This window comes from Erythrolamprus reginae, chromosome 2, assembly GCF_031021105.1.
Source record: "Erythrolamprus reginae isolate rEryReg1 chromosome 2, rEryReg1.hap1, whole genome shotgun sequence".
NCBI classification, from domain to species: domain Eukaryota; kingdom Metazoa; phylum Chordata; class Lepidosauria; order Squamata; family Dipsadidae; genus Erythrolamprus; species Erythrolamprus reginae.
The window spans coordinates 189,226,937-189,253,500 of record NC_091951.1 but is presented as its reverse complement, the minus strand read 5'-3'; the positions used below and the strand labels follow the sequence as shown (position 1 = coordinate 189,253,500).

Genomic DNA, 26,564 nt, shown 5'->3' with positions numbered 1-26,564 from the left:
AGAACGTATCCCCTGTGAAAATTAAGAGAACACTGTAATGCAATCTTGGGCCCCTTAGGGGGATCATAAGTTGCTTATAGGTGACATGAGCTTATGAATTATAAGCCACAATGGTTGGGTTTATACATCATGCTAGAGTAAAACCAAATTAGCCCTTTAATGGTTCTGTATTCCAGTTTCTTTACTGACAATGTACCACTGCCATAGGAAAGTGGCTTCCTACTGCACAAAGGTTAGAGGGAAGAAATATAATTTCACATGCTTCTCTTTTAGGGTTTCTAATTCCTTTTTTTAAAAAAATATTTTTTCAGCCAGAGTTCATCAATCTTTGTTTTTGGTATGTACCTCCCAGTCTGCGAGGGCAAGAAGGCTGCACCGATTACTGGGTGAAACTGGAGAAGGTAAATTTTGATATCTTTGAAACAGGAAGTAAGAGCAGGAAAAATCCCTCCGGAGGCTCCTGGGTTGTAAAAAAAAAGTGGAAAGCAGAGTTCACACATTTCTGGAGAGCTCTTTCGGGATAAATGGACATGTGCGCATTTGTTGTTTGCCTACAGCATCAAGCAGGATGGAATACAGGAATGTTAATTCCTGCCTATGAGCTCTGCAGAAAAGAAAGACAAGGGGCAAATATGGACCATTTGTATTGTGATGCAGTGGTTATCAGATTTATATCCATTGATGTTATAGGGCAGTGACGGCGAACCTCTTTGCCCTCGGGTGCTGAAAGAGCATGGGTGCATGCTATCATGCATGCGCAAGTGCCCACACCCATAATTCAATGCCTGGGGAAGGCAAAAACAGATTTCCCCGCCCCCTGAAGGTCCTCTGGAGGCTGGAAACAGCCTGGTTCCCAACTCCTGCTGGGCCCAGTAGGCTCGTGTTTCTCTCTCCCAAGGCTTCCCTGGAGCCAGGAGGGTAAGAATGCCTTCCCCCATTCCCCCGGAGGCTCTCTGGAAGCCAAAAATGCCCTCCCAGAGCCTCTGTGTGAGCCAAAAATCAGCTGGCCGGCACACACATGCACATTGGACCTGAGCTACGGCAACGGCTCGCGTGCCAGAAGATATGGCTCCACGTGCCACCTGTGCCATAGGTTCACCATCACTGTTATAGAGCTAGAAGCCCAATCATCTATTACAACTGGCAATTAGACATTCTGACTTGTTATGTTGGAGACGTAGCTTAAAATCCAAGGTTGGTGTTAAGTTCGGGCTGAGGATGGAAGTGAAGCCTGAGTGATTTCAGCAAAACTCTTTTTATTTAGTTCATACGAACAACAGCCCGGCTGTTCTTTTATAGGAGGCCGTCAGCCAGTTAACCAATTAGAACAAAGTATTTTCCTGCTTGAATAGCGGGCCCGAGTGAGAACTAGTTTAAGCTATTTATTTCAATACATAACACTCCTCCCCACCAAAAGACACGATATTTATCTATTTAAATTTTATGCATTTTAGCATTCGTAGTCAGGTAGGTGAGGCGGGGGGCGACCATAGGTGGAGTAATGGCTGCTGCTAAAGGATCTGCCCTTGGCAACCTTGGAGGCTCTGCCGCGGGTCTCTTGCCATGATGGGGACCTGTTCTACAGAAATTCTGTGCTGATTGGTCCCTGTGTTTGTATCTGCATTGTGCTATTGCCTCATTTGGTTTCTATCTCCGTTCGTGGTGGAGTTTCAGAGTCGGGTTTGTTTCTGTCTGAGTCCTTTCCAGCTAGCGGAAGGCAGAGGTGCCTGAGGTGCCATACAGTTGGTCGATGTCGCAGCGCCATACTCGACCATCCTCCAGTTCCACTCAGTAGTCCAGTTCTGATTATAATCCGGGCAGGAATCTAGAGGGCACACCTATCCTCCGGCATAGTTGTGTGCATTTACTGGGTCCCCTATAACAAATGATCAGAATTTGCTGGGGAGTCGGTAGATGTCTCTGGAGAACAGTTTGGGTATAATTGGTCCAGATCAATTCTTAGGTGGCGACCCATTACAAGTTCAACTGGACTCCGATTTATCATGGCACTAGGTGTAACATTTTGGAGTAACAGATATTTTGATATTGATGTCTGCCAATCCCTGGGGCCCATTTGTGCCAGCACCATTCTCTCTGCTTGCCCATTACTAGCAGGATGGAATGGCGCAATCAGGGCATGATGGATGTCATGTCCAGCCAGGAACAGTTTGAATTGGTTAGATGTGAGTTGTGGCCTCTTGTCTGGTACGTGTCGCTGGTGGCAAATAACTGGAAGGCCTTGTTCCTGTGGGACTGCATTATGGCCTGGTACTGGCTGACCATCTCAGCCCGCTGAGCCTCTAAGTGCCAGTACCTCACCTTGTACTGGTGCAGGTCTTCTCTCTGCTTGGAAAGCTTATTCTCACAGTCCTCAGTGAGGTGCTTCTGCTGAGCCTCCTTCTTGTTCACATCCAATTTGAACTGAGCTAGCTGTTTTGCCAACTCTTTCTCATGGTGGCTGCTTAGTTCCAACAACTGCTTCCTGTTGGGGCCCTAGGGAGCCCGGGCGGCAGGCGAGGAATGGCTGGGAGGGGAGAGGCAAGTCGAGGCCAGCGAGTGATATCAAGTTGGCCATGCCTGCCACAGGACCACCTAGCCATGTCCACCCAGCCAGTCATTAGTCAGATCATATTAGTTGTCCACAGGATTTAAAATTATGCATTTAGTGATCCGAGGTCCAAAAGGTTGGTGACCCACTTTACAGTATCCTTTCCTTGCCACGCCCACATAAACGGTAGTAAAAACAATTGCATCCCACCATGGGAAAAAGGTCATGAATAAGTGAATCTTCAATATACAGTAATACCTCGTCTTATGAACCTAATTGGTTCCCAGGGGAGGTTCGTAAGACGAAAAGTTCGTAAGACGAAACATTGTTTCCCATAGGAAACAATGTAAAATCAATTAATCCATGCAACGAAACACCCCCCCGCAAAAAAACGCCGCCGCCTGGCTGTCACCTTTTGAAACAGCCGGGAGGCTTCTCAGCGGCCTCCCGAATGCCAAACGGCAAACCTGAACTTCCGGGTTCGGTGTTCGGGAGGCCACCAAGAAGCCCCCCGGCTGTTTCAAAAGGTGACAGCCGGGTGGCGGGGCTTCTCAGCAGCCTCCCGAACCCGAACTTTTGCCGAACTTCCGGGTTCAGCATTCAGGAGGCCGCCAAGAAGCCCCACCGCCCGGCTGCCACCTTTTAAAACAGCCGGGGGGCTTCTTGGTGGCCTCCCGAACGCCGAACCCGGAAGTTTGGGTTTGGCGTTCGGGTTCAGGAGGACGCTGAGAAGCCCCCCGGCTGTTTCAAAAAGCGACAGCCAGGCGGCGGGGCTTCTCGGCAGCGGCGACGGCGGGTTCGTAAGAAGGAAAAGTTCGTAAGAGGCAAAAAATTTCTGAATCCTGGGTTTGTATCTCGGGTTGTTCGTAAGACGAGGGGTTTGTATCATGAGGTACCACTGTATATGATTTGCCAGATTTTCATAAACATTTAGTATACATCAAGGGGGCGACCCAAGGTACAGTAGCCGTTATTGGTAAAAATTGTACACAAGCACCTAATTTGTTTCCACACTTGAAAGCCATTTTTAAAGCCTATCTGGGAATGAACGTTTCATGGGAGGAGGGAATCTTGTACCATCATGGTGCAACCAGTTTCTGAGTTTTGTTTGTTTTTCCCCCATTGATTAGGTAGCTCCACTGATTAAAGAGCGGATGATGAAGAAAGGTTCCATGTTGGTGGGCTATCAGCCACATGGCAAAAAGGTGAATTTCTTTCGCCAGGTGGTCACCAATCCAGCAGTCACCAGAGATGACCTAGATTTCTTCCTTGATGAAATTGAGAGGCTTGGCACGGATCTATAGATTGTGTACCATACAGATTGGAACAGTTATGTATGTGGTTGAAAAACAGACATCAGTCACCTTACTTCCAATCACTGCGCACCACCACTGAAATGGCTTGGAAGCTACACTTCTCCAGCCATGCACAGGGACCTATGAGCAGGTGCCACTGGCATGGCATGTTTGCTGATACTAAACCATTTTACAAACATGTTGTGAAGATGTAACAGTAACGTGTGCGTCCCCCCACCTTCCCCCCACCCCATTGTTATCTATTTCTGTAACTGTGTGTGGTCCAAAATTAAAGCAAATGCATGCTTTTAATTTCTTCACTGCCTTCTGCAAAAAAAGAAAAAACTAGGATTATCAGATGTGAATTCCAAAATCCAACAACCACTACTTAGCAGCAAATAGATACAGACAATTCAACCCCTTTGCTTCCAGCTAGTAGCTTGAGATTTTGCCATTCAGAACTGTTAGCCCTTGGGAAACTATAACTTCCTGTTCTGACAGATCAATTATTATTAGAAAGCAACCCCACACACGCTGGAAACATAGATCAAAGCAAAGGAATATTATTTTACAAAGTCCTGCAAGAAATCATTCAAGTCTAAAGCATTTTCAAGCTGACAGTGTCCATGTACAGCTGGGAAGCATGCCAGCTAAAGGCATATATCTTCACTAATTAGTTGTGTCTGGTTTTTCATTCACTGTTCAGAGCTAAACTATCTTCTGTAAAAACAGGAAGTGAGATCAAGGAATTCAGGAATAGTCTCTCGAAGCACTGTCTTTAAGATGAACATTGCTTGCCACACTTCTTCTCCCAGCAGCCTGTCCTATATAGATAGATAGAGTGTGGCTAAATGTCCCCTAGATAACATCTAGAACCCCTACTTGAGAGATATTCATGTCTGGCTCTCATCCTTCTGACCCTCGCATCTAAGAGAGGGTCCTCAAAATCCCCATCGTCCTCTGACTCAGACAATATCCTAACAGTATGTGTGTGTGTGTGTTTCCTACACTCTCTGGTGGTTCCCCAGTCTCCAATTCTCCTTTACTTTCACTCTCAGACAGATGGCAAGAACACTGGCCTGCAATGCCAGTCTTCCTCTGTTTCCTGGTCCTCGAAATCTGACCAGCTGAGCCGGACGTGGACCACTCACAACACTTCCTAGTGATTATTTATTCTGGCTTCACTTCCTCTGTATGAATCACCGAGTGCTTTTTCATATATTTCTGGTATACATAGAAACATAGAAACATAGAAGTCTGGCGGCAGAAAAAGACCCCATGGTCCATCTAGTCTGCCCTTATACTATTTTCTGTATTTTATCTTAGGATGGATATATGTTTATCCCAGGCATGTTTAAATTCAGTTACTGTGGATTTATCTACCACGTCTGCTGGAAGTTTGTTCCAAGGATCTACTACTCTTTCAGTAAAATAATATTTTCTCATGTTGCTTTTGATCTTTCCCCCAACTAACCTCAGATTGTGTCCCCTTGTTCTTGTGTTCACTTTCCTATTAAAAACACTTCCCTCCTGGACCTTATTTAACCCTTTAATATATTTAAATGTTTCGATCATGTCCCCCCTTTTCCTTCTGTCCTCCAGACTATACAGATTGAGTTCATTAAGTCTTTCCTGATACGTTTTATACTTAAGACCTTCCACCATTCTTGTAGCCCGTCTTTGGACCCGTTCAATTTTGTCAATATCTTTTTGTAGGTGAGGTCTCCAGAACTGAACACAGTATTCCAAATGTGGTCTCACCAGCATTCTATATAGCGGGATCATAATCATATACCTTTTTGTAGCCCTCCTCTTTTTGAAGAGGAGCAGCTGGAGAAAGAAAAATGATTGATGCTGTTTCAAGGGATTAGCAGATGAAGAGTACAGCACTTCTGCTTTTTGAGCCCTGCTTTGATTATGTATAGCTGGGTCTTAAGGACTCATAGTCTCCATGAAGATTTGCTCCTAACCTGGTCTGAGATTTGCCAGTGGTACCTCTGCCAATTTCTACTGTGCTGCTTCATCGTGAACCAGGGCTGATCTGGGAGGGACAAGTGGTACAAATGGCTAAATCAAAAGAAAATATTTACCAATACTATAAAGCACAACATTTCAACAAAACATTTTTCATCAAAAGACAAAAGATAAAAAAGTACAAAAACTGTTACAAATAATTTATAAATTCTACATACAACATTAGATGACGAGAATAAACAGAACACAAAACCTGTAAGATGGGAAATAATATTCGAATTACACCACTGAAACGGACGTTGTAAATATTCATGATCCTAACCAATGGCTAGATGGACTCTATTACCCCAACCTTCCCTCCTCTTTTCGTCTCATCCCTTCTCTCTTCGTTATCCCTTTCCCTTCTTCCCTCTTTTTTCCTATCTTTTTCTATCGTTTCCTTCCTTCCACGCTCTCCCTTTTTCTTCTTTTTTCTTTCCCTTTTCTCTTTCTTCTTTATTGTCAATAATAGTAATACAATTATATATTGTGTTTTATATATTCTATGCTAATACTAATATGACTATGACCCTACTTCCTATGAATATCAACCCATCTGTATTATTGACCTTCCCTTAATTTGTTTGTTATTTCTTTCTGCCTTATTCATAATAAAACTTAATAAAGATTATTTTTTTTTAAAAAAAGAAAAATATTGGGAGTAAATGCCAAGAGTATATATTCCCAGGAGATATGAAAGTCACCCAGCTGTCCACCTAAAGCAAGCAGGCACCTATATTTGACAGGAACAGTATAGGAAGATATTGGAGTCGGATGATCACTTAGTGACAATGGCAAAGTCATTAATTCAGATTCATTATTGGGGAGAAGGCAATGGTAAGTCACTCCTCTAATTTTACCAAGAAAATGATATAGACAAGCCCGGCTTTAGAAGATAAAAATGCATAGTTCTTCTTTGCAAATTAACTTCTACTTTTCAAGTAAGATTTAATTAAAATCTAATCCACATTCTCTCTCTCTGATTGGGTAAGTACTGACTCCTTAAAAAGTCCCTATAGTTTTGGGGCAAGAATTTTCAAAGTAGTTTGCCATTGCCTTCTTCCTGGGGCTGAGAGGGAGGGACTGGCTTAAATACAGATCTGGCTTTGTGCCTAAGGTGTGATTAGAACTCGGACGCCTGTGTTCTAGCTTAACTTGTTTAACCAAGTAAAGTTATTTGTATTTTTAATCAAGGAAAAAATTAAAACAACGTAAAAAAGTGCCACAGAGGTTGAATTTATTTACTGTACTGTATGCACATTTTACTTATCTTCCTATGTATTTAAATGTCCTACTTTTATAAAACTCCACATTTTATACATGGTAGCATTAAAAATAGCAAAGCTTCTGCCTCCAAACAGCATTAAGTCCTTTATATTTTAAAAAACGTTATTCATGGCACTTCAGACCTAAAGCTAAGAATATGCTTTAAAGCAGGTGCATTGCACACCCATGTCACTTCCTTAAAGGATTATCTTTTTCTGGGCAACAGAACAGTAGCAATTCCAGGAAAATGCATACCTGAGTTAAGAGAGCACCAGCACTTGTTCTGAAGCACCTTGTTTCTCCTGATACTATTACCTCCCCCCCCCCCCCCATGGCATCCCATTGAATAAAAACTTTGATATTTAATATGACAATGCACAGTTGGTGAGGCACACACTGAATGTTGGCGAGGCTCGTCTTCTGCAGGTTTGGGTGAACCTTTTCTGTTGCATTTTATTCTAAAAGAAAATTATAGGCATCGGCGTCAAGTTCTACCCCTTTCTTGTTGAGAATGTTATACAGGTCGCATCCAGTAGCATTCTTTTCACGGTTCCTCCAGTACCACAGCATGGAGAAAATTTGCATGACCATGTTTCTAGGATTCTCCTCTTCAAACTGCTCCAGACGTGAAATTTCTACACCCAGATACGCAATGCCAATCTGCTTCCAGTTCTTGCCCATCTTGCTGGCTACTTTCATGAGCTGTTCTTGTGAAAGCAGCTTGGATGGTGCTGAAAAATGACAGAAGAGGGAAAGAGAAATTTTACAGGTGTAAAAAAGACGAGTTTACACCTCTTTCCTTTATTATCTCTGTTCTGCCGGGCTCTCTGGTAGAAGCCTCTCGAAAATTCACGGGTACAAATTTCAGACACACACACGTTTGAAAGTTCAAAACAATGTCCTTTATCATAAAATTCAAAAGAAACAAAGCACCCCTTTTTGTATTGCAAAGAGCACTCTTCCCCAAAACAACCTTGTAGGCTGTACAAGTCCCTTAATCAGTCCTTAAGTACTTAGCTAGTAGCTGTGAAGAAACATCACAGCCCTCCTTCTTCCCACAAAGTGAAACACACACACACACTTTACTCTGCTTTGGTGTCAAAGGCGTGAAAAATCCACAAACAAAGTTCAGAAAGAGCGAGGCACGATCCTGAAGAACTGCGATCAGATAATCTTCCACAACGGCCAAACTAGCACGCTGCTATTTATAGCAGCAGCTCTAATTACTGGAGCCCCACCCAAACACAGGTGGCCTCTCTTATCTCCTGTAATATTTCCTCAATTGGTCTCTTCGATGCATAAGTCTGCGCCTGCGTGGGTCTAACACTTCGTCATCTGAATCAACCAAAGATAATGGTGATTGGCTTCCTGGGCTGTGTGCCAAGCCCCCCTCTTCCAAGTCACCCCCCCACCTTCGTCGCCTGAGGAAACTGCACTCCCTGACTCTGCCGGCAACAAAACAGGCCTAGGACATGTTGACATTTCCCCTGCCTCCACCTCCACATTCCTTGGGGCAAGAGCTGGGCCAGAGTCAACCACAACAATCTCTAATCTCATACAAGACAGCCCTCTCTTAAGAACAATAGTTGGGACCAGAATAGTTGGGACCAGCTAAGCAATGCATAACACAACATTGTATACTAGATGGATGAATAGATAATATTAGAGTAATTTTTTGACTTAATAAATCCTGAGGTAGAAGTTATCTTTATACAAGATTTGTACAAGAAAAGTTTGAAAATTTATTATGTGAAAATCTAAATGATTGATTTGAAAGAATATAACAAATTTTGTTGAAAACTACTTGATATATATAATTAATATAATTACTTTGTAAAGTAGTTTTAAGAGTTAAGAGTTTTGTTCCTTTTGTATAACACAATACTGTATATTAGAGGAAGGAATGACAATAGTGTTTGATTAATTTTTGATTTAATACTTACTGGGGCAGAAATTACCGTTATATACGAGATCTGTTTAAATGGACAATTTCAAATTCATTATGTGGAAGGCTGAACAACTAATTGATCTGAAATAATATATCAATTTTGATGATTAATAAGGAGAGTTGAAATGCATATGTATAATTAATATGAGTATCAGTTATTATAAATTATAAATCAAAATGTATTTTAGAGACACTTAGTTACGATAAAAGAGAGGACAAGAAAAATAAACAATGAGAAAAGAGATTAAAGAAAGGGAGGAAGCAATAGACCTAAAATTAAGAGGCACATGAAATAATAATTAGTTTGGGAAGTTAAACCAACAGTGGTTACCTTGGAGTTAAAATTTAGATTCAATTGATGGGGAACCCAGAAGACAAAATTAGGGGGGTTTTGGAGGTAGCTTTTTTTTTTTTTGCGACATACTGTTAAATGTCACAATAATAACAATTTTTAGAAGAGCCACTGTTAGTTTAAAATTTGAGAATACAGCATCATCCTGTTAATTATGAGGTGAACCACTGTGGGTAAGGTAAAAAAGGTAGAAGAGGAAGTAGAAGGGAGAGGAAGAAAAGGACTAGAGAGAGGTAGAGGGGGAGTGAAAGTTAGAAGGTAGGAAGAAGAGATAGAGGAAGTGCAAAGGGAAAAAGGGGCAGACTGATAATTGTTGATGTAAGGGCAGAATAAGATACAGATTTCTGAATGATTGATAAAAATGTACAACTATGTGCTGTATTTTATTTTAATATTTTAAGATATATGCATATTAATTTGTATGTGATTGTGGAGGAAAAAAATAAAACAATTTTTGGAGACATTAAAACAAGAGGAAAAAGGAAGAAAAAAGAAATGGCAAGTAGCCAGGCTACTTACAACTTTCCCTCTTGGCTCTCCCCTGATTTGGGGAAGGTTAGAAAGCAAGCAGGAAAGGTTAGAAATGGCAATCACAAGATTGCGGGGTGCTGTAAGGTTTCCAAGAAGAGTTATTATTACTGTTTGTTCAGCACCACTGAATGAGGGTGTCATTAACTGAAGACTACCTGTACTTGCCTAAAATCTAACACCCAGGTCATCATATTTATGGGATAAATAGAATAGAGAAAAATATTGACATCTGCTTGCTGTATTCCTACGCAACTATAAAAGCAGGGGTTAAATTATGGTTAAATTATTTTAATTTGGGGATTTCATTACACAGGATGTGGACTATGTTCCCGCGCAACAAACTATTAAAAAAATAATAAATTGTAAAAACCACGTGAGTCAGTTTGGTGTAGTGGTTAAATGTATCATGCTAGAAACTGGAAGACTGAGTTCTAGTCGTTAAGATATGAAACCACCTACATGATGAATTTGACATCTGGTTTAGGCCTAGGAAGAATAAAATAAAAATCACTTCTGTAAACATTGCTAAGAAAACTGAATGAACTTGTCCAGGCCGTCATCGGGAATCCAGATTTTAAGGCATAAACACATATACCACCAGCTGTGTAATGGCAAATGGTTGGTTGCAACCATGGGCCTTGTATCTGTATGCTACTCAAACCTTTGTGTCTGTAACTCAGAATTGGGTGAAACAATGCACCATAGTTGGTAAAACCTTTTGAAACAAGGTACCACAAATGGGCTTCCTTACAGAATGTGCATCCAAAGTCCAGCACCCATGACTCTGGTGGAACTGAAATCTGAAAAATTTATAGAACAAGTTATGATAAAAATTATCATAAAGTATTTAATGACATACAGAAAATGTCATAAATATTTCCTATGCTCAACTTCTGATGTTTAAGTGTGCAATAGGGACACTTTTGAGGCAGATACATTTCTGAATATCTCAATGTTTAAGATCTATTCCAATGAAGGGAGTACAATTGAAAGTCTGCTGCTTTAGAAGCATTGAGGAATCTGGTAAGGAAATTACTCACCCCCCAGCGAAGGTGGCAGGCAGTTCTGTGGGTCAGCTGAAGCGGAGGAGACTTTACTAGGACTTTCTTGAGGATCATGTGAAGAGAGGAAGTTGAATAAGCCTATATATTATACGCAGAAAGAATGACCCAACATGGATTGTTTAATAACACTATAAAATATTATGCATGAATAAGCCTCATGGATTTATTTGCAAGCTGTGGGATTTTCAGAAACAACAAGGACTAATTTTTGAGCCCTAATTTTGCTAATCAAAAGAGTCAATCCTAATTCATTGGATATATGTTTTTAAAACATTCACACTTTTAATAACCCCCAAATCAAGAGCAGCTGTCACTCGTTTGCTGTTCTGGAATCCTGCGACGTTGGGCTCAACCACAGTATAAAAGGATAGCAGAAGAAAACCTTGCTTTATGTCTGCCACATCAAATGGCACCTGACTCAGGTGCACCACAACTTTGTTCATTACTTCCATCAGAGAATGCAGATTCTTCTAACTGGCAGATTTCCCAGGTTAGTTCTACCTAGATTGCAGCTTTTGGGGGAAAGATCAGAATTTATAGCATCCATAACTTAAGCCTTTGAAGTGTTTTTGCCTTTATCCTGTCTATTTTTGGCGCTGCATCAGCTCAGTCTAAACACACTGATGCTCAGTGGATTTTATTTACACCTATCTTTTTCCTCAAATATCATCTGTTCTGCAAACCCTTTGGCTTAATCACTCAACTATTTGTTGATGAAACCCATCCTTTATTAATATATTATATATTATATGCTTTTTGGCTTGGAAAAAATTGTGAGTGGTTATCAAAGAAAACACAGCTATAGTATCATGAACTGCATTGCGCCCTCCAACTCTTTTGTGCTCCTAAAACTCTGGATGAATTTTAGTCAACCAGCATCAACGCCACTTTTTTCTTAGTTCAATGTGGTCAGTTTAACTACTCATTAAAAAAAAAGTATGTTATCATTCCTCATTCTTGGCACCTTTATTATATATAGACTTTAATTCCCAAAATGCCACATTTTAAAGTTGTCAAGATTGGGAAACTGATGAGATGTGTGGGGGAGTGTCAGTTCAACATTGAGATATATTCTCTTCTATGGGTACCCTGATCTCTATTAACAAACATTATTCATTTTTTCCCCCCATCCTTTTATTTGCTTTATTATTAAATAGTTGTACCCCTCTCTCTTTTCCTTAGGAATTCTCCTTTAGTTACTGCTGGAAAGGACAACTAGCAATAATCACCCGAGTCCCGGTGACTAAAGTTTAAATGCAGATCTTGCAAACTAACAATATTCACCCTAATTTCTGAACTTTTCCCAGCCTCTCTTCTCTCTCCCCATTACCCATCCCAAGCCGTGTTCTTCGTGCATCTCAATGGTTCTGGATTATTTTAAAGAACTGAAGAATATTTGCCTTGTAAAATGCAACAAAGCCTCTCCATTCCTGCTGTTGATTTGCCTTGTAAAACGCAACGGACCTCTAAATTGTGATTTCCGTGGCAGCAAGGGCCACTCGAAGTAAATAAATACAGTAGATGATTGATACATACATTTTTTAAAAAATCCTGGTCCGCATGCAACTACACTCTTCTGTCTTTGCTAATTTAAAACATGGATACTTGGGCGGAGGTGATTATTACTACGTGTCCTGTTATCGTTAATAATCCTACATACAATTTCCGGACAGCAACTTTCGGTTTTCACAGATCTCAAGCCTGCTAGCACGGTGTAAGGCTGCTGGGCTGCCTTTATGCTTACCCGCCACCACCGCCGCCGCCGCCGCCGCCACTTCCCTTGCTTCTTCGGTCCCATCACACCGGGGAACCCCTCGTCTCGGTCTGCCCTGAAGTTTCAAGACGAGATCTCTCCTCGGGATTTTGTTCAACACGTCGACGAGGACTTCTAAGGCATTTTCGGCGTAGTAGGACAGGATCACTTCGGCTAGATCCACCCGGGAGTCAGTGTTGCGTTTCCCGCGCGGGATGGCGCCGGGCAATAAAAAAGCGAACGTCTGCAGCTCTTTGTCGGTCAGCTCCCCGAGGGTTGTCAGCAGCCTCTCTCTCTCGTCCATGACCACTTTTCACGTGGGGGCTAATGGGGCGTTTAAACGAAGGGTTGTGCCGGGGGTCGGGGGGGCGGGGCGAAGGATCGAAACGCCACTCCCTCTTCTTACCAGGCCTGATTTGGCAGCGCGGCGGGGAAATGAGCCCGAGAGAAGAAAAGGGCGCGCTTGGGAAAATGGTTTCCTTCCTCTTACAATTCAGGTACCCGCCCGCTCCCGCCTGGCTGGGAGGAGATTCATGTTCGATTTCTGAGACTAAAGGATGGAAGAAGAGCCGAGATTTCCTGGGTCTTTAAAAAAATAAAATAAAGAGAAAGCATTCAGGTATAAAATCCCTCCCTCTGCCTCCCTCACCACCAATAATCGGGTCCGACAGACGAAAGCGCGAAATCTGGACCCTGCGTACAGTTGCTAGTGCGGGAATAGCACTGCCACTCTGATACATATTAGAAAAAATAAAATAAAATTTGGTCTCTATGGCAACTTCCCTGGGCCTGGTACCCTCCGTTGCAACTTCCAATACTCTTAATTTGGCCTTTTTAGGACCCCTTTGAACTTTTAAAATTAAGGAAGACTCCAATAGCGCTTTTATATATGTGTGTGTGTCAAGAATAGTCCTAAAAATGCGAGTTCCAGGTACATACATGAATGATGAGGCAGCAGCCATCTCGATCACCGGAACATAGAGACTTTAATAAAACCACTTAGCTTTCGTTAGCGTGCTGCTAACTTCGTCAGAGTATTAAAATGCCGTGGGAGACAAACATCTTTATAAAGCATTACTCAGTCTGCTCATTGCCCGCGTCACGGGGCCACACCCTTCCCTCCCCCCTGCGGTAAGCCTAATTGTGGGCTTAATCCTCACAATTCCACCCCCTCCCTTGGGGAGGGAAAAAGGCAACCAACACGAGTAAAAGCGGTAGATCTCCCTTCAGCCACCAGGATTAAGCCCACAATTAGGCTTACCGCAGGGGGGAGGGAAGGGTGTGGCCCCGTGACGCGGGCAATGAGCAGACTGAGTAATGCTTTATAAAGATGTTTGTCTCCCACGGCATTTTAATACTCTGACGAAGTTAGCAGCACGCTAACGAAAGCTAAGTGGTTTTATTAAAGTCTCTATGTTCCGGTGATCGAGATGGCTGCTGCCTCATCATTCATGTGTGTGTGTATGTGTGTATTTAATTAATAATAATAATAATAATAATAATAATAATAATAGATTTGTATGCCACCCCTCTCTTTGTTTGTTTTTGTTTGTTTGTTTGTTTCCAGGTCATCAAGTCCAACCCCCTGCTCAAGAGCAGGAAACCCTACACCATCCCAACCAGATGGCAGTCCATTTTTTTTTAATGTATCAAATGATGGGGCGTTCACAACCTCTGCTGGCAAGCTGTTCCACTGGTTGATCGCTCTCACCATTAGAAAGTTCTTCCTTATTTCTAGGTTGCATCTCTCCTTGATCAGTTTCCATCTGTTGCTCCTGGTCTGGCCCTCTGGTGCCCTGGGAAAGTGTGACCCCCTCCTCTCTGTGGCAAACCCTCAAATATCTGTATACTGCTATCATGTCCCCTCTGGCCCTCCTTTTTGCTAAACTATCCATGCCCAGTTCCAGCAACCTCTCTTTGTATGTCTTGGTTTCCAGTCCCTTTATCATTTTAGTTGCTCTTTTCTGTACTTTCTCTAGAGTTTCAGAAAAGAGCAACTAAAATGATAAAGGGACTTTAATACTTATGAAACACTTATTAAATACTTTTATAAAAGTATTAAACCATTAAGCAGAATGTGCTTAGGGCACCAGGACCAAAGGAGTACCACAAGGTTGAGAAAAAGGAAATAGCAATAGCATAGCATTTAGACTTACCACTTCACAGTGCTTTACAGCCCTCACTAAGCGGAAGATTTGTAAAAAACAAAACAAACCAGTATGTACAAAGGAAGGGGCAAGGGCACTAAGATTTGCTTGTGTTTAGGGCACCAGTGAGCCTTCATCTGCCATTGATTATATTTACTGATATTTTCTACATTTAAAATTAAAAGTGATGTGTTTGCTGCTACTATTGTGTCTCACAATTGTTTGATGGGATTTTAATATTATTTTTCAAAATAGGCTAGCAAATAATTTTGATTTTCTAGATCTCCAAGAGGGTCTTGTGGGAATTCGACTAGGAATTTTATGACCGGACTTTAAGAAACGTTGCTCTAATTAGCATTGCAAGATGGCTAGAAATACAGTAATATTCTGCCCATTGTGCTACAGAAATCACATGGATTCACACTCAGTATGTTTACATTATGCTGGACGATGAACTTCCCAGGTGGCAAAATGCCTAGTGAACTGCTAGAGGAGATCAGAGAGCATGTTTGTACAAATAGCCCTCCTGCTTATGGAATGGCTAGTTCAATAGAAGATGAAAGTATATCCAGCTGCTGAAGTGACAAGAAGCAAATGGAAACTTCACTGTTAGAATGTTTTGCTGTGTGTAATGACAGAACCATCAGAGACAGACTTGATACTGTCGAGCAGCAGTCTCAATATTGAACACTGACATACTGGGAATCAGTAAACGGCAAGGGGGTAAAATATAGCCAACACATTTTCAGTCATATGGTCATAATAAATGTTTTTAATTTGAATTTTTACTATTGGCAAGGAAGTCGTAGAAAAATTAGGGTAGCCATTCATCAAAATGGTATCAAAGTTGATGCTCTCAAGCACAGTTCTCCCTGTGTAATAAGAAAGTAGTCTCAATTGAGTCAAGCAGATTTTGCCAATTTTTTGCAGTGAGATTTTGTGCGTGAGATTGAGCTTCCGGCACCTGTGCAGAAGCCAAATCTTGCGTGGGGACGCGGAGATGCGTATGCATCTCCATTTCTGTTCCACACTATAGTGTGGCCCATACTGGGTGCAACCCACTACTGGATATGGTCTGTTAGCCAGTTACAAATCCAACTGGTGGTGATGATGTCTATCCCATATTTTTCTAGTTTACCAAGAATTAGATTGTGGTCTACTTTGTTGAATGCCTTGTTGAAGACTATTCTATGCCCACAGAATTTCCCTGGTTTGCTAATTTAGTCACTTGATCAAAGAATGAAATAAGATTATTTCCAAATATAGTTTCAAAAATCATTCACCCAATACAGTAGGCATTGAGTGGATATTGCTGGTTCCCTTACTTCATTACTGGGGATAAAATGAATAAAAGTCTAAAGCTAGGGAATATAAGCAGTACTTCTGATACTGTTGAATTTTCATCTTTCCTCATCAATGGACATGCCAGGAGCTGGATTTCACCTGTATCTGGAAACTTGCCTGTTGATCTAAAAGCAACAGAGTTTGGATTAAAGCTGGGATGTGGGAGAACCTACATTTCAAGGTGGAGTTCTCATGTTTTCTTTTAAGTAGGTAAAGAGAGCTTTGTAAGACTTGGAGGCAACCGAAGGTTGTCATTTATAAATTTTTCTGAGCACCTTTCCCCTGGAATTTGAGCCCCAAGAAGACCCATGAACTTCACATAACAAGGCTCTTTTTAGATGTTCTGTCCCTTTGAACCTACAAACCAAATTTTAGCACTATCAGGTAAGGAATTTCCAATACAGCTTTCCATGGAGGAATTGGAGGAGACGCATGATGTGTTGAGAGTCCTTGTTGTCACAGCAGCAGTCATGTATATCTTTGTTGTTATTTGAAGCAAAGCAGAAGGTTTGGGTAGCCTGGAAATAGTTGATTATGCGTGGCAAGACCAGGAACGTGGAGTCACTAACCCCCAGAAGGTCTTCTGAAAAAAGAAAACAATGACTATGTCACAAGAGAAAGAACAGCTGGAAGGGAAAGAATTGTCTTGAGACAAAATAATGCAAGAATTGCAGCTAATCACTGTTGTGAGTGGTCCACATCTGGCTCAGCTGGTCACAGATTTCGAAGACCAGGAGACGGAGGAGTACTGGCATTTCAGGCCAGTATTCTTGCCATCTGAATCTGAGAGAGAGTGAGGAAGAGTTGGGGACTGAAAAACCACCAGAGGCTTTAGGACCCCCAGTTAGGTTATTGTGTGAGTCAGAGTACGATGGAGACTTTGAGGATCAGGAACCCCTGTTAGATGCAAGAGTAAGGAGGATGAGATCCAGACATGAATATCTCTAAAACAGGTTCCTGGCATTGATTTAGATCTATGGGACATTTGGCCACACCTTGGCAGTATGTAAAGACAGGCTGATGGGAAAACATTCATCATGGAGGACAGTTGCCTCGGAGCTGAGAGCCTTTTCTGTCCTCATGGATTTCAATTCCTGTTTTTGGTTTGAGCTGTATTTCCCACCTGGATTGTGTGAGTAATTAATTAAAGGAGACACATCAATAGCGGAGATTTATGACTCTATTCTGGCTGCCATTCTAGACTCTAGTATCTCCTGCTAGTGATAAAAACGGCTGGACAACATCACATTCCTTGAGTTAACCCTTGTATTGCAGAATTTGTTTTATAAAGGGACTTCGCCTATACAGTAGGTGCTTTTGAATCAGTGTTGTGAGTGTGTCTTTATTCCTGATAATTGCTCTGGCCAGACAGAACTATCACATGCTTAGATCTGGGTCAACAAGATCAGCCATATATATGTTTCAACATAGTCAGGAGCCCATCAGCACAATAAGATTCCCAGTGTTTCAGCAATGTTGAAAGCAGCACTAGAGAGACCTTGAATCACAGGCCTAGCACATTCTGGGATGGAGAATATGGCTCTGGCAGTTTCATTTCTCAGGCCCCTCAGTTCCTGGAAGCAACACAAGATAGCTGAGACTTAAAGGATGTTGCTGTCAAAGCTCTTTAGACCCAGAATTTGCAATATTGTATGTCACAGATCACCTTTTGCAGTGACTGCTATGAGGAGAAGGAAGAAAGATTTGATTTTTAAGTCCCTGCAAGTGAGCATCTCATATGCTGCAAAACAGGATCTTGCTATAAAATGTTACAGAACCCGGTGTCCAGTAAATGTGTTGGATTACCAATCAGAGCCAACATACATGGTTGGCAACACATTGGGCATATCTGATGCTCTCAATGGACCTTTGATTTGGTTCAGAGCTCCATAAAATGAAGAGAAATATAGTGAAAATAAAACAATAAGAACAATAAGAATAATATCAATAACAGTCAGGTGCTTTTTTCACATATTGAAATGCCCCAAAATACAGCTAATGGGGGTTTTTTCTTTATTTTTTATTGATTGGAGCATTTTAATATTTTTGAGCCAAAAGGTGACTCAGACACAATCTTAATAAAATACTATAAAGAATAATGAAGCAATCTTTAATTAAATGGTTCCAGTCAGAATACAGAGTGTTTTTTTCCTCCTGTTTTATCACTTTCTTTATGTTGAAAGCAACAAAAGTTGAAACCACTGTGCTCTCATTTTTAACAATACCTATTGTAGTTTTCATATTCATGCAAATGTGTATTCCAGGTCTCAGTTTTCCCCAATAGTGATGAGATAGAACTTATTTAACTTAAGAGCTGTTTTGGTGTGTTGGTTCTGGTGCTGGCCTAGAAACTAGGAGACTGAGATGTCTAGACCTTCCTTAGGATAACGAGTGACTTGGGGACAGTCACTCTCTTATCAGCCCAGCACACCTCACAGTTTTCTTGTTGGGAAAATAGGAAGCCGGAGCATTAGATATGTATAGCGCCTTGAGTTGACCAGAAATAAAAGCAGGATAAAAATCAAATACTGTACATATTTATTTGGAGCTTGCATAGATACAGGTAAATAAGGCTAGGAATAGAGAATATTGGAAAAGAAGAAAGGAAAGGAAGAAGCAAACTTGATGGAGTCAATTATACTGGCTATGACTGCACCATTGGGAGACTTGAAAGAACAAGTAGACATAGATCAACATGGAGAAGATCTATGTTGTAATTAGGAATCAGAAACAAAGACACAAATCAACTGGTCGGTTGGTTGGTCAGTCAAGTCAGTTAGTATATATGGGTATACAGACTGCCATTGAATAATCAAATTATCACAGATAATCCCCACTCGGTTAAAGACCTTGGTATACTAATAACAAAAGATTTAAGTGCCAAAGCCCACTGCAACAACATAGCCAAGAAGGCTTCAAGAGTTGTAAACCTAATCCTACGTAGCTTCTGCTCTGGCAATCTCACTCTACTTACCAGAGCTTACAAAACTTTTGCCAGACCTATCCGGGAATACAGCTCATCTGTTTGGAACCCATATCACATCTCAGACATTAACACCCTTGAAAATGTCCAAAGATACTCCACCAGAAGAGCCCTTCACTCCTCCACTCAAAACAGAATACCCTACGAGATTAGACTGTCAATCCTGCACCTAGAAAGCTTAGAACTAAGACGCCTTAAACAAGATCTAAGTATTGCCCACAAGATCATATGCTGCAATGTCCTGCCTGTTGGTGACTACTTCAGCTTCAACCACAACAACACAAGAGCACACAACAGATTTAAACTTAATATTGACCGCTCCAAACTTGACTGTAAAAAATATGACTTCAGTAACCAAGTTGTCGAAGCATAGAACTCATTACCGGACTCCATAGTGTCATCCCCAAACCCCCAACACTTTACCCTTAGATTATCTATGGTTGACCTATCCAGATTCCTAAGAGGTTAGTAAGGGGCGAGTACAAGTGCACTAGAGTGCCTTCCGTCTCCTGTCCTATTGCTCTCCTATATCTCCTATACCTTTCTTCTATTCCTATATCTCTTCTTCTATTCTTTCATTGATATGTTCTGTTACTATATCTTCTTTTCTATTCTTTCTTAGATATATTTTACTATGAGTATCTCCTCTATAACCTTCATCATGTATTTTACTATGTGTATATAAATATATACCCACTAAAACTCTCATTGTGTATTGGACAAAATAAATAAATAAATAAATAAATAAATAAATAAATAAATAAATAAATAAATAAATAAATAAATAAATAAATTGCCACTACCAGCAGAATTAGAATCAGTTCTTAGCTTTATAACCATTTTACATGCTAAAGGGCTTGACCCTCTTGGAAGAAGAGACATATTCATTAATGAAAAATGGTATGAAGGGGGAACCCAAGTCTTTATTCTAACTCTACCAGGTAAACTGTCTACTCACCTCCTTGAGTGGACAGTGGACTTGCGCATACCACTCCTGGAAGTATAAGGAGAAAAAGATTGCTAGGCACAAAGCGAGGCATATCCATAAGATGATGTTCCAGAAAGGGCCTTTTCTCTTATCATTGAGAACAAAGTTACAGAACACTATGAAAACAAACAAAAAGGTTTAATTGTGTATATTCCAGCCACACTAAGCCCAGGAGATTTCTCAGTTACTGATTTCTAATAACTGTTATCTGCAATAGGAACATTGCTCATTAAGAAATCTAAAATAACAGCAATTTCCACGTTAATTACAAGACAATGCAATGTATCAAAAAGTATGAATCTCTACCAATTGCGAAGTGTGCAAACTACAAACCAGCGAAAGAGCAGAACAGAATAGCAATAACACTTAGACTCATACAGTGTTCCCTCGCCACTTTGCGGTTCACCTTTCACGGACTCGGTGCATTGTGGGTTTCTGTGGGAGGCGTGTGCGCATGCGCGGTCAGGGACTTGCGGTGTCTACCGGGATTCTAGGGCTGCCTGGGGGTCAGGAGGCTGTGACAGAGCCGAGGGGGAAGCGGAAGGCTCACCGTCCTCTGCCTCAGTGGCTTTTCTACTCTGGATGGGACGAGGGGAAGCAAGGTGGACATCTCCTTTCTTCCCCTCTGGATCCCTGAGCACTTTCAAGGACGTGGCTGCGGCGGCCAAGAGTATCGCACAGTTAGTGGTGGAGAGACGCCTTCTCTCTTGCCTGACTATCTTTGGGGGAAACGCGAAGTGTGCTTAGGTGGACTTGCAAGCCCACGGTCTCCCCCTCATCGTCTCAGATATGCTGGACTCCAACTCTCCAACTCATCACGTCAGATATGCCTTAAAAAAACCTTCTAAAAGCCTCGCGTCCCTACTTCGTGGTTTTTCGTTTATCGTGGGTGGTCCTGGAATGTAACACCCGCGATAAACAAGGGATCACTGTATATTGACTCATTCTGCTTTATAACCCTCTCTAACTAGTTTACAGACTCAGCATATTGGCCCCAACAATCTGGGTCCTCATTTTACGGGCCTTGGAGGGATAGTAGCCTGAGTCAACCTTCAGCCACTCAGAATTTACTCAGAATTCACCAGAAGCAATCCATGCCACATTATTTTTTTACAGGCCTTGTTTGAATCTTTGGAGGGATGGTTTCCTGAGGCAGTACGAACCTCCAGTCATGGCAAAAAGCACAAAAACGATAGGATAGAAGAAGCCAAGTGTCAAGATGAAGAGGTATTCATGGAACACTGCTGAAACAATGAAGACCATGAGCATAGCTCCAGCTCGGGCTCTCCCTCCAGTCAACTGGAAGAGAAGGAGTACAGGTGAATTATAGACTTCATCCTTATGTTCACCAATAAACAATGAGGATAGGCATAGAGAAATTACACACAGCAGGTTTACTTTTTGGGGTAATATAAGGTGGGTTTGGTCAGCTTGTCAGTCCTTTCAAGTAGTCCAGGCAGTAAACCAATAATAGTACTTTTATTGAAATAGAAATAGAATCTTGCAAGCCTGAAAGCATTTTCCTCCTTCCCAAACTTTATTTTCTGAACCACAAGGAAGAATCCCTCCTGAGCTGTTATTCTACCCCATTCCTGCTCTGAGCTGAGATATCTCCTCTTGACCATTGCCCTGGCTGCAGTTCTTCCTCCTGCCCCAAAAGGTTGTTCTCACGGCCCTTACATACCCATAGCAAATCTTGATAAATGTAGCAGTACAGCCAATCGTGTACAATCACATTCCATGACCGAAAGTATGCTGAGAATGATGTAGAATTCCACCAATCCTAGGCAGGGAGAATGAAATAAAGAGCAGAACACAGAAATGTCAGGCTTGAAACTGGAACATCACCATATTTTGGCAAGCAAAGAGACAATCCACTCTAGATTGTCTGTGTAGAGATAGTCCTTGAGGTCCTTGAGGTACAAGGACAATTATGATTAGAATTTCCATTATGAAGACTGTGGGAAACCAGTGGGAAATTGCAACTGCCAATCAGGTAGGTAAGTGGCTTCTGTCAGGTGTGAGGGAGCAAGGGGATGCACAGGGTGTTAGGGAAGGGATGAAATCAAGGGTCGGGGAGAGTCAAGGAGGGCATGAAAAGTTAGATTTCAGATATTGGGAGGGCATGAATGAACCATCATGTGGGATCTTGCAGAGTCTTTCAGAACATATTTTTTGATCTCTCTTATAGTCCCTAAACACACATGTGTCTACAGGCAGTCTTCATTTAGTGACCACAATTGGGAGCAGCAGCAAAGTTGTTAAGTGGTGATTAAGTGAAATAGTTACGTATGTTATTTATTTGCCTAATTTATTTATTTATTTTTATTATTTTTTATTTTTTTATTTATTAATTAAACATGTATAGGATAGTAGTAGGTTGTATAAACATAACATCAGTAAAAGTAACGATAAAAGAGAACAATAGGACAATTTATTGTTGAATTTACATAGCTGCCTATTTTACAAGCCCATTAAAACGATTAGTATGGAAAATACATGCTTGCGATCTTAGTTCTATTTTGTTTTGCTTTACAGACCTACAGAAGTAGGATGGTTCATAACTTTACATTATCATCACAATTATATCTGTACCCAGTTGCTAAATGAGGACACCTATATTTATTACTTTGATTACACGTAATTGGATACTTCATTGTCAGGTTCTTTGGTACAGTTTTTTTAGCAAGTTGAAATTTGCTTTTCTTTCAAAGCCATAACCTCTCAGAACTCTTTGCCAGGTTTTTCAAACTGTTCTTGATGGCCAATGGGCCAGTCAAGTATGTCCACGACAGATTGCCATTAAAGATAAAAGAAAAAGAAAATAGAGAGTATTTTTGAATATGGGATATGTTTTATAAATGGTTGGATAATAATGGTAGAAATTAGGAGCTGGAAAAGTATTATTATGTAAGCAAATTGACCCAGACAATACACTGTTCACAAAGCACTTCTGTATGTTAAGTGAAAATGTATAAATAAACTGTTAAAAAAAGGTACCGTATTTTTCGCTCTATAAGACGCACCTGCTGATAAGACGCACCTAGATTTTAGAGGAGGAAAATAGAAAAAAAATATTTTGAGCCAAAAAGTAGGGAGAAGGGAGGAAGGAAAAGGAAAGAAAGAAATGGAGGGAGGAAAGGAAGGAAAGAAAGAAAGAAAGAAAGAAAGAAAGAAAGAAAGGGGGAAGGGACAGGAACAGAGGAAGGAAGCAAGGAAACCTATGAAAGGGGAGAGTAAGAGAGGAAGGACTGAAGGAAGGGAGGGAGGGAAGAAGGTAGGAAGGAGAAAGAAAAGAAGAAATAGAGGAAGGGAAGGTAAAAGAGAGAAAGAAAAAGAGCAAGAAAGAAAGCAAGAAAGAGAAAGAAAGAAAGAAAGAAAGAGAATGAAAGAGAAATAAAAATAGAGAGGGGGAATGAAAGAAATGGAAGGAGGGAAGGAAGGAGAGAAAGCAAAAGAAAGAAAGAAAAAGAAAGAAAAAAGAATGAAAGAGCAAGAGAGCAAGAGAGCAAAAGAAAGAAAGAGAAAGAAAGAAAGAAAGAAAGGCAACTTCAAATAAAGGCTCACTGAGCATCTCTCCCTCTCTCTTTCTATCCCTCTTTCTTTCTCTTCCTTTCTATCTCTCCTCTTCCTTTATCTCCTCTCTCTCTCTCTCTCTCTCTCTCCCCCTCTCTCCCCCCTCTTTCCCTCTCTTGCTATCTCTGCCCCCTCTCCCTCTCTCTCTCTCTCTCCCTCCTCTCTCCCTCTCTCTTTCTCTCTCTCCCTCTCTTGCTATCTCTTTCTCTCCCCCCTCTCTCCCTCTCTCTTTCTCTCGGCGGCGGCAAGGTCGTCAGCTGTGAGGCGGAGCTCCGGAACGGAGCACTGACGGCGGCGGCTAGACATGTTGCTAGACGCCGTAAATGCTGTCCAGCCGCCGCGGTCAGTGCCTCTGTTCCAGAGCTCAGCCTCCGCCTCACAGCTGACCACTCTGCCGCTGCCCCACGGCTACTACCCGCTGCCTGCGACTGCTGAGAGAAAGAGAGAGGGAGAGGGGCCTACTACTTGCTGCGGCTGTCGGTGCCGCCGCCATCACCCTCCCGCTGCGCGCCACCCTTCCGCTGCCGCTACCGTCCCACCAGCCCCAAATCGGAGGAGGGGAGGGGAGGGAAAGGAGGAGCCACCCCGCCGTAGCGGCTTGTAGAAGAGGGGGGCAGCGGCGCGCCCAGCCGATCGGGCAGGTGTGTGTGTGTGTGTGAGTGAGTTGCGAGGAAGGGGCTGGAGCAGCGGCTGCATCGCCCAACGCCGCCGCCCCAGGAAAAGGTAGAGCCGCGTTAAGGCCCCGCAAAGCAGAGCCGAAGCGGCAGCCCAGAAGCCGGCATGTAGAAGCCCACGGAGAAATCCCACAACTTCCGCATTGACGCTTTCCTGGCCGAGGAGCCGGCGCAGCCGGTGCCCAGCGTCTCCCCGGAGAGCTCCGCCAGCAGCCCCGGTGCCTGCTTGCGCACCGAGACGCCTTCGTCCTGCACCCCGCCGGGCTTGGTCCCCCTGCCCGCCGCCCCCCTCTGCTCCAGCGCCTCCCCCTCCCCTGCCTGCATCTTCGCTCCATAAGACGCGGCTGATTTTTCATCCTACTTTGGGAGGAAAAAAACTGTGTCTTATGGAGCGAAAAATACGGTATATCCATGGGGAATGAAACCCAGACTTCACATATCGTTCTTGCAACCTCCCCCACCCATTGTCATCACCTTGTAGAAACAACGATCTGCGAAGCGCAGGATCTCAGCAAATATGTTTTGCCAGCAGTCTTGGAAGAAATAAAAAACCACAAATAGAAAAGATATCGCTGAATGAGAGAGATAAAGAAATATATTAGTTGTTTCCACTTTCAGGAGAGGGAAGAGATTAAAAACTCAATTATTGTTACATACTTAGGACAGACTCCTGCTGTAACTTCGAAGGTCACAAAACAAATGGTTGTATGTTGAAAACTACCTGTAGTATGTCTCTCTGCACTTTCTCTAAAATGTGATAAATGAGCCTGATTGTATTTGAGGCTCTCCTGTTTCTTCCACTGGATGAAGTCAACATCCCAGTTCCATAGCATTACTGCTTAATCCCATTACACAAATGAAATCATAATTGCTTCCACATACCAGGTATTACAAAATCAAAGACGGAAAGCAGCAGAATTTTGATGGTGAAGGGCTGCTTATGGATGTTGCTGGAGTTAGGGATGAAGTAGTATTTCACAAGGAAATTCACAAAATATATACAAGCCAAGAACTGTGGGACAGAGAAAAAAAACTCTGCTTTAGTGATCTACTGACATCTCAGTGTTCTGTCAAGGCATACTGGTTGTCAGCTCTCAACTATGACTAAGAAAAACCTCCTTCTGGTCTATGATCTCAGAAGCTGGATTTTAATGTCCTACAATGCCCAAATTCTCTCCTCCAACACCAGTCCCTCTTCTGTTTAGTTTTACTCAATCTAAATTGTCTAGATTTTTGTACCACTCACTTCCTGAGTGGCTCAAGGTTCCATCAACTGCTCTTTCAAACCCTTTTTTTCCTTTAGTTTTTCTGTGGGTGATATTCGTAAACATGTACATTTAAATTTTTTAGCTGAACATCTCTCAGGGAAGTGAACTTTTTTACATCAAGTATGACTCAGGAGAAATGTTGTAACTCATTTACTCAAGACTAGAGAACTCTGGGAAATGTAAATGGTGGCCTTTGGTCACCAGGGCTTCTTAAAACAATATTGTTATTTATTACCTTGGCCAGCTAAGACACCTTAGGGTTCCAGCTAAATCTTGTGAGAAAATCCAATAGTCCCCAAGCACATTTCTAATCCATAGACAGGCCTGATAAACCAACCAGCCAACAGAAACTTAATGTTTTTCTCTCACCTCAACCAGTTTTCGGATGACATAACTCCAGCGGATGTATGGATCTCTATAAGGAAAGGAGTAGGGATAGGGTTGAGATATGATTCTTGGGAAATACAATTTATTTCTTTATGTATTTATTTTATTTGTCAAACAAGTATAGAATTATAGTTTGTATTAACACAAGTAGAAAGTAGGACAGGGATGGTAGACACAATGGTGCACTTATGCACGCCCCTTACAGGCCTCTTAGAAAAGGGGAGAGGTCAACTGTAGATAATTTAAGGTTGAAGATTTTGGGGTTAGGGGACGAAACAACAGAGCCAGGTAGTGAATTCCAGGCATTGACCACTCTATTGCTGAAGTTGTATTTTCTGCAGTCTAGTTTGGAGCGATTTACATTTAGTTTGTATCTATTACGTGCTCTTGTGTTGTTGTTGTTGTTGAAGGTGAAGTAGTCACTAAC

The 26,564-nt window shown here is 41.9% G+C and overlaps 3 protein-coding genes across 17 annotated transcripts in view; 1 reads left to right on the top strand and 2 right to left on the bottom strand.

The window, feature by feature from the left end:
* CSAD (cysteine sulfinic acid decarboxylase) overlaps positions 1-4,155 on the top strand; it is a 46,565-nt gene extending 42,410 nt beyond the window's left edge. For 8 of the 12 annotated variants that reach the window (XR_011558132.1, XM_070740857.1, XM_070740852.1 and 5 more), the window contains 2 exons: positions 312-401; positions 3,679-4,155. Coding sequence is in view for 10 of the 12 variants with exons in the window: in XM_070740857.1 (XP_070596958.1) it covers positions 312-401; positions 3,679-3,852 (264 nt within the window). In the remaining 2 variants the exon portion in view is untranslated. Of the gene's footprint in view, positions 1-311; positions 402-3,678 lie in introns of those variants that run through there. The other 4 variants (XM_070740861.1, XM_070740860.1, XM_070740862.1 and 1 more) reach the window with 2 other exon arrangements.
* Positions 4,156-6,002: 1,847 nt separating this feature from the next.
* On the bottom strand, positions 6,003-13,153 carry LOC139161566 (uncharacterized). 2 transcript variants are annotated; one of them, XM_070740868.1, is made up of 3 exons: positions 12,762-13,153; positions 10,994-11,095; positions 6,003-7,853 (listed from the first exon to the last, which is right to left on the bottom strand). In XM_070740868.1, the coding sequence occupies exons 1-3, from the start codon at positions 13,072-13,074 to the stop codon at positions 7,576-7,578; spliced, it is 693 nt and encodes a 230-aa protein (XP_070596969.1). In that variant the 5' UTR covers positions 13,075-13,153; the 3' UTR covers positions 6,003-7,575. The 2 variants fall into 2 exon arrangements, with proteins under 2 accessions (XP_070596969.1, XP_070596970.1); XM_070740869.1 differs by having other exon boundaries at positions 10,994-11,059.
* A 2,516-nt stretch (positions 13,154-15,669) lies between these two features.
* Positions 15,670-26,564, bottom strand: part of LOC139161558 (sterol O-acyltransferase 2-like) — a 32,206-nt gene continuing 21,311 nt past the window's right edge. The window contains exons 10-17 of one of the 3 annotated variants that reach the window (XR_011558131.1): positions 26,120-26,165; positions 25,365-25,494; positions 24,957-25,054; positions 23,233-23,275; positions 21,917-22,015; positions 21,396-21,531; positions 20,203-20,348; positions 15,670-16,844 (exon numbers count right to left, since the gene is read on the bottom strand). Coding sequence is in view for 1 of the 3 variants with exons in the window: in XM_070740847.1 (XP_070596948.1) it covers positions 16,794-16,844; positions 20,203-20,348; positions 21,396-21,531; positions 21,917-22,015; positions 24,957-25,054; positions 25,365-25,494; positions 26,120-26,165 (706 nt within the window). In the remaining 2 variants the exon portion in view is untranslated. The remainder of the gene's footprint in view (positions 16,845-20,202; positions 20,349-21,395; positions 21,532-21,916; positions 22,016-23,232; positions 23,276-24,956; positions 25,055-25,364; positions 25,495-26,119; positions 26,166-26,564) is intronic. The other 2 variants (XR_011558130.1, XM_070740847.1) reach the window with 2 other exon arrangements.

What these genes read in the sequence shown, in the direction of transcription:
- LOC139161566 (XM_070740868.1), bottom strand. Translation starts at nt 13,074, where the DNA reads ATGGACGAGAGAGAGAGGCTGCTGACAACCCTCGGGGAGCTGACCGAC. An exon ending in GGCGGCGGCGGTGGTGGCGG is followed by an intron (nt 11,096 to 12,761) that starts GTAAGCATAAAG and finishes TATAATATATAG; the next exon opens with GCTTATTCAACTTCCTCTCT. An exon ending in CCTGCCACCTTCGCTGGGGG is followed by an intron (nt 7,854 to 10,993) that starts GTGAGTAATTTC and finishes GTCATTTTTCAG; the next exon opens with CACCATCCAAGCTGCTTTCA.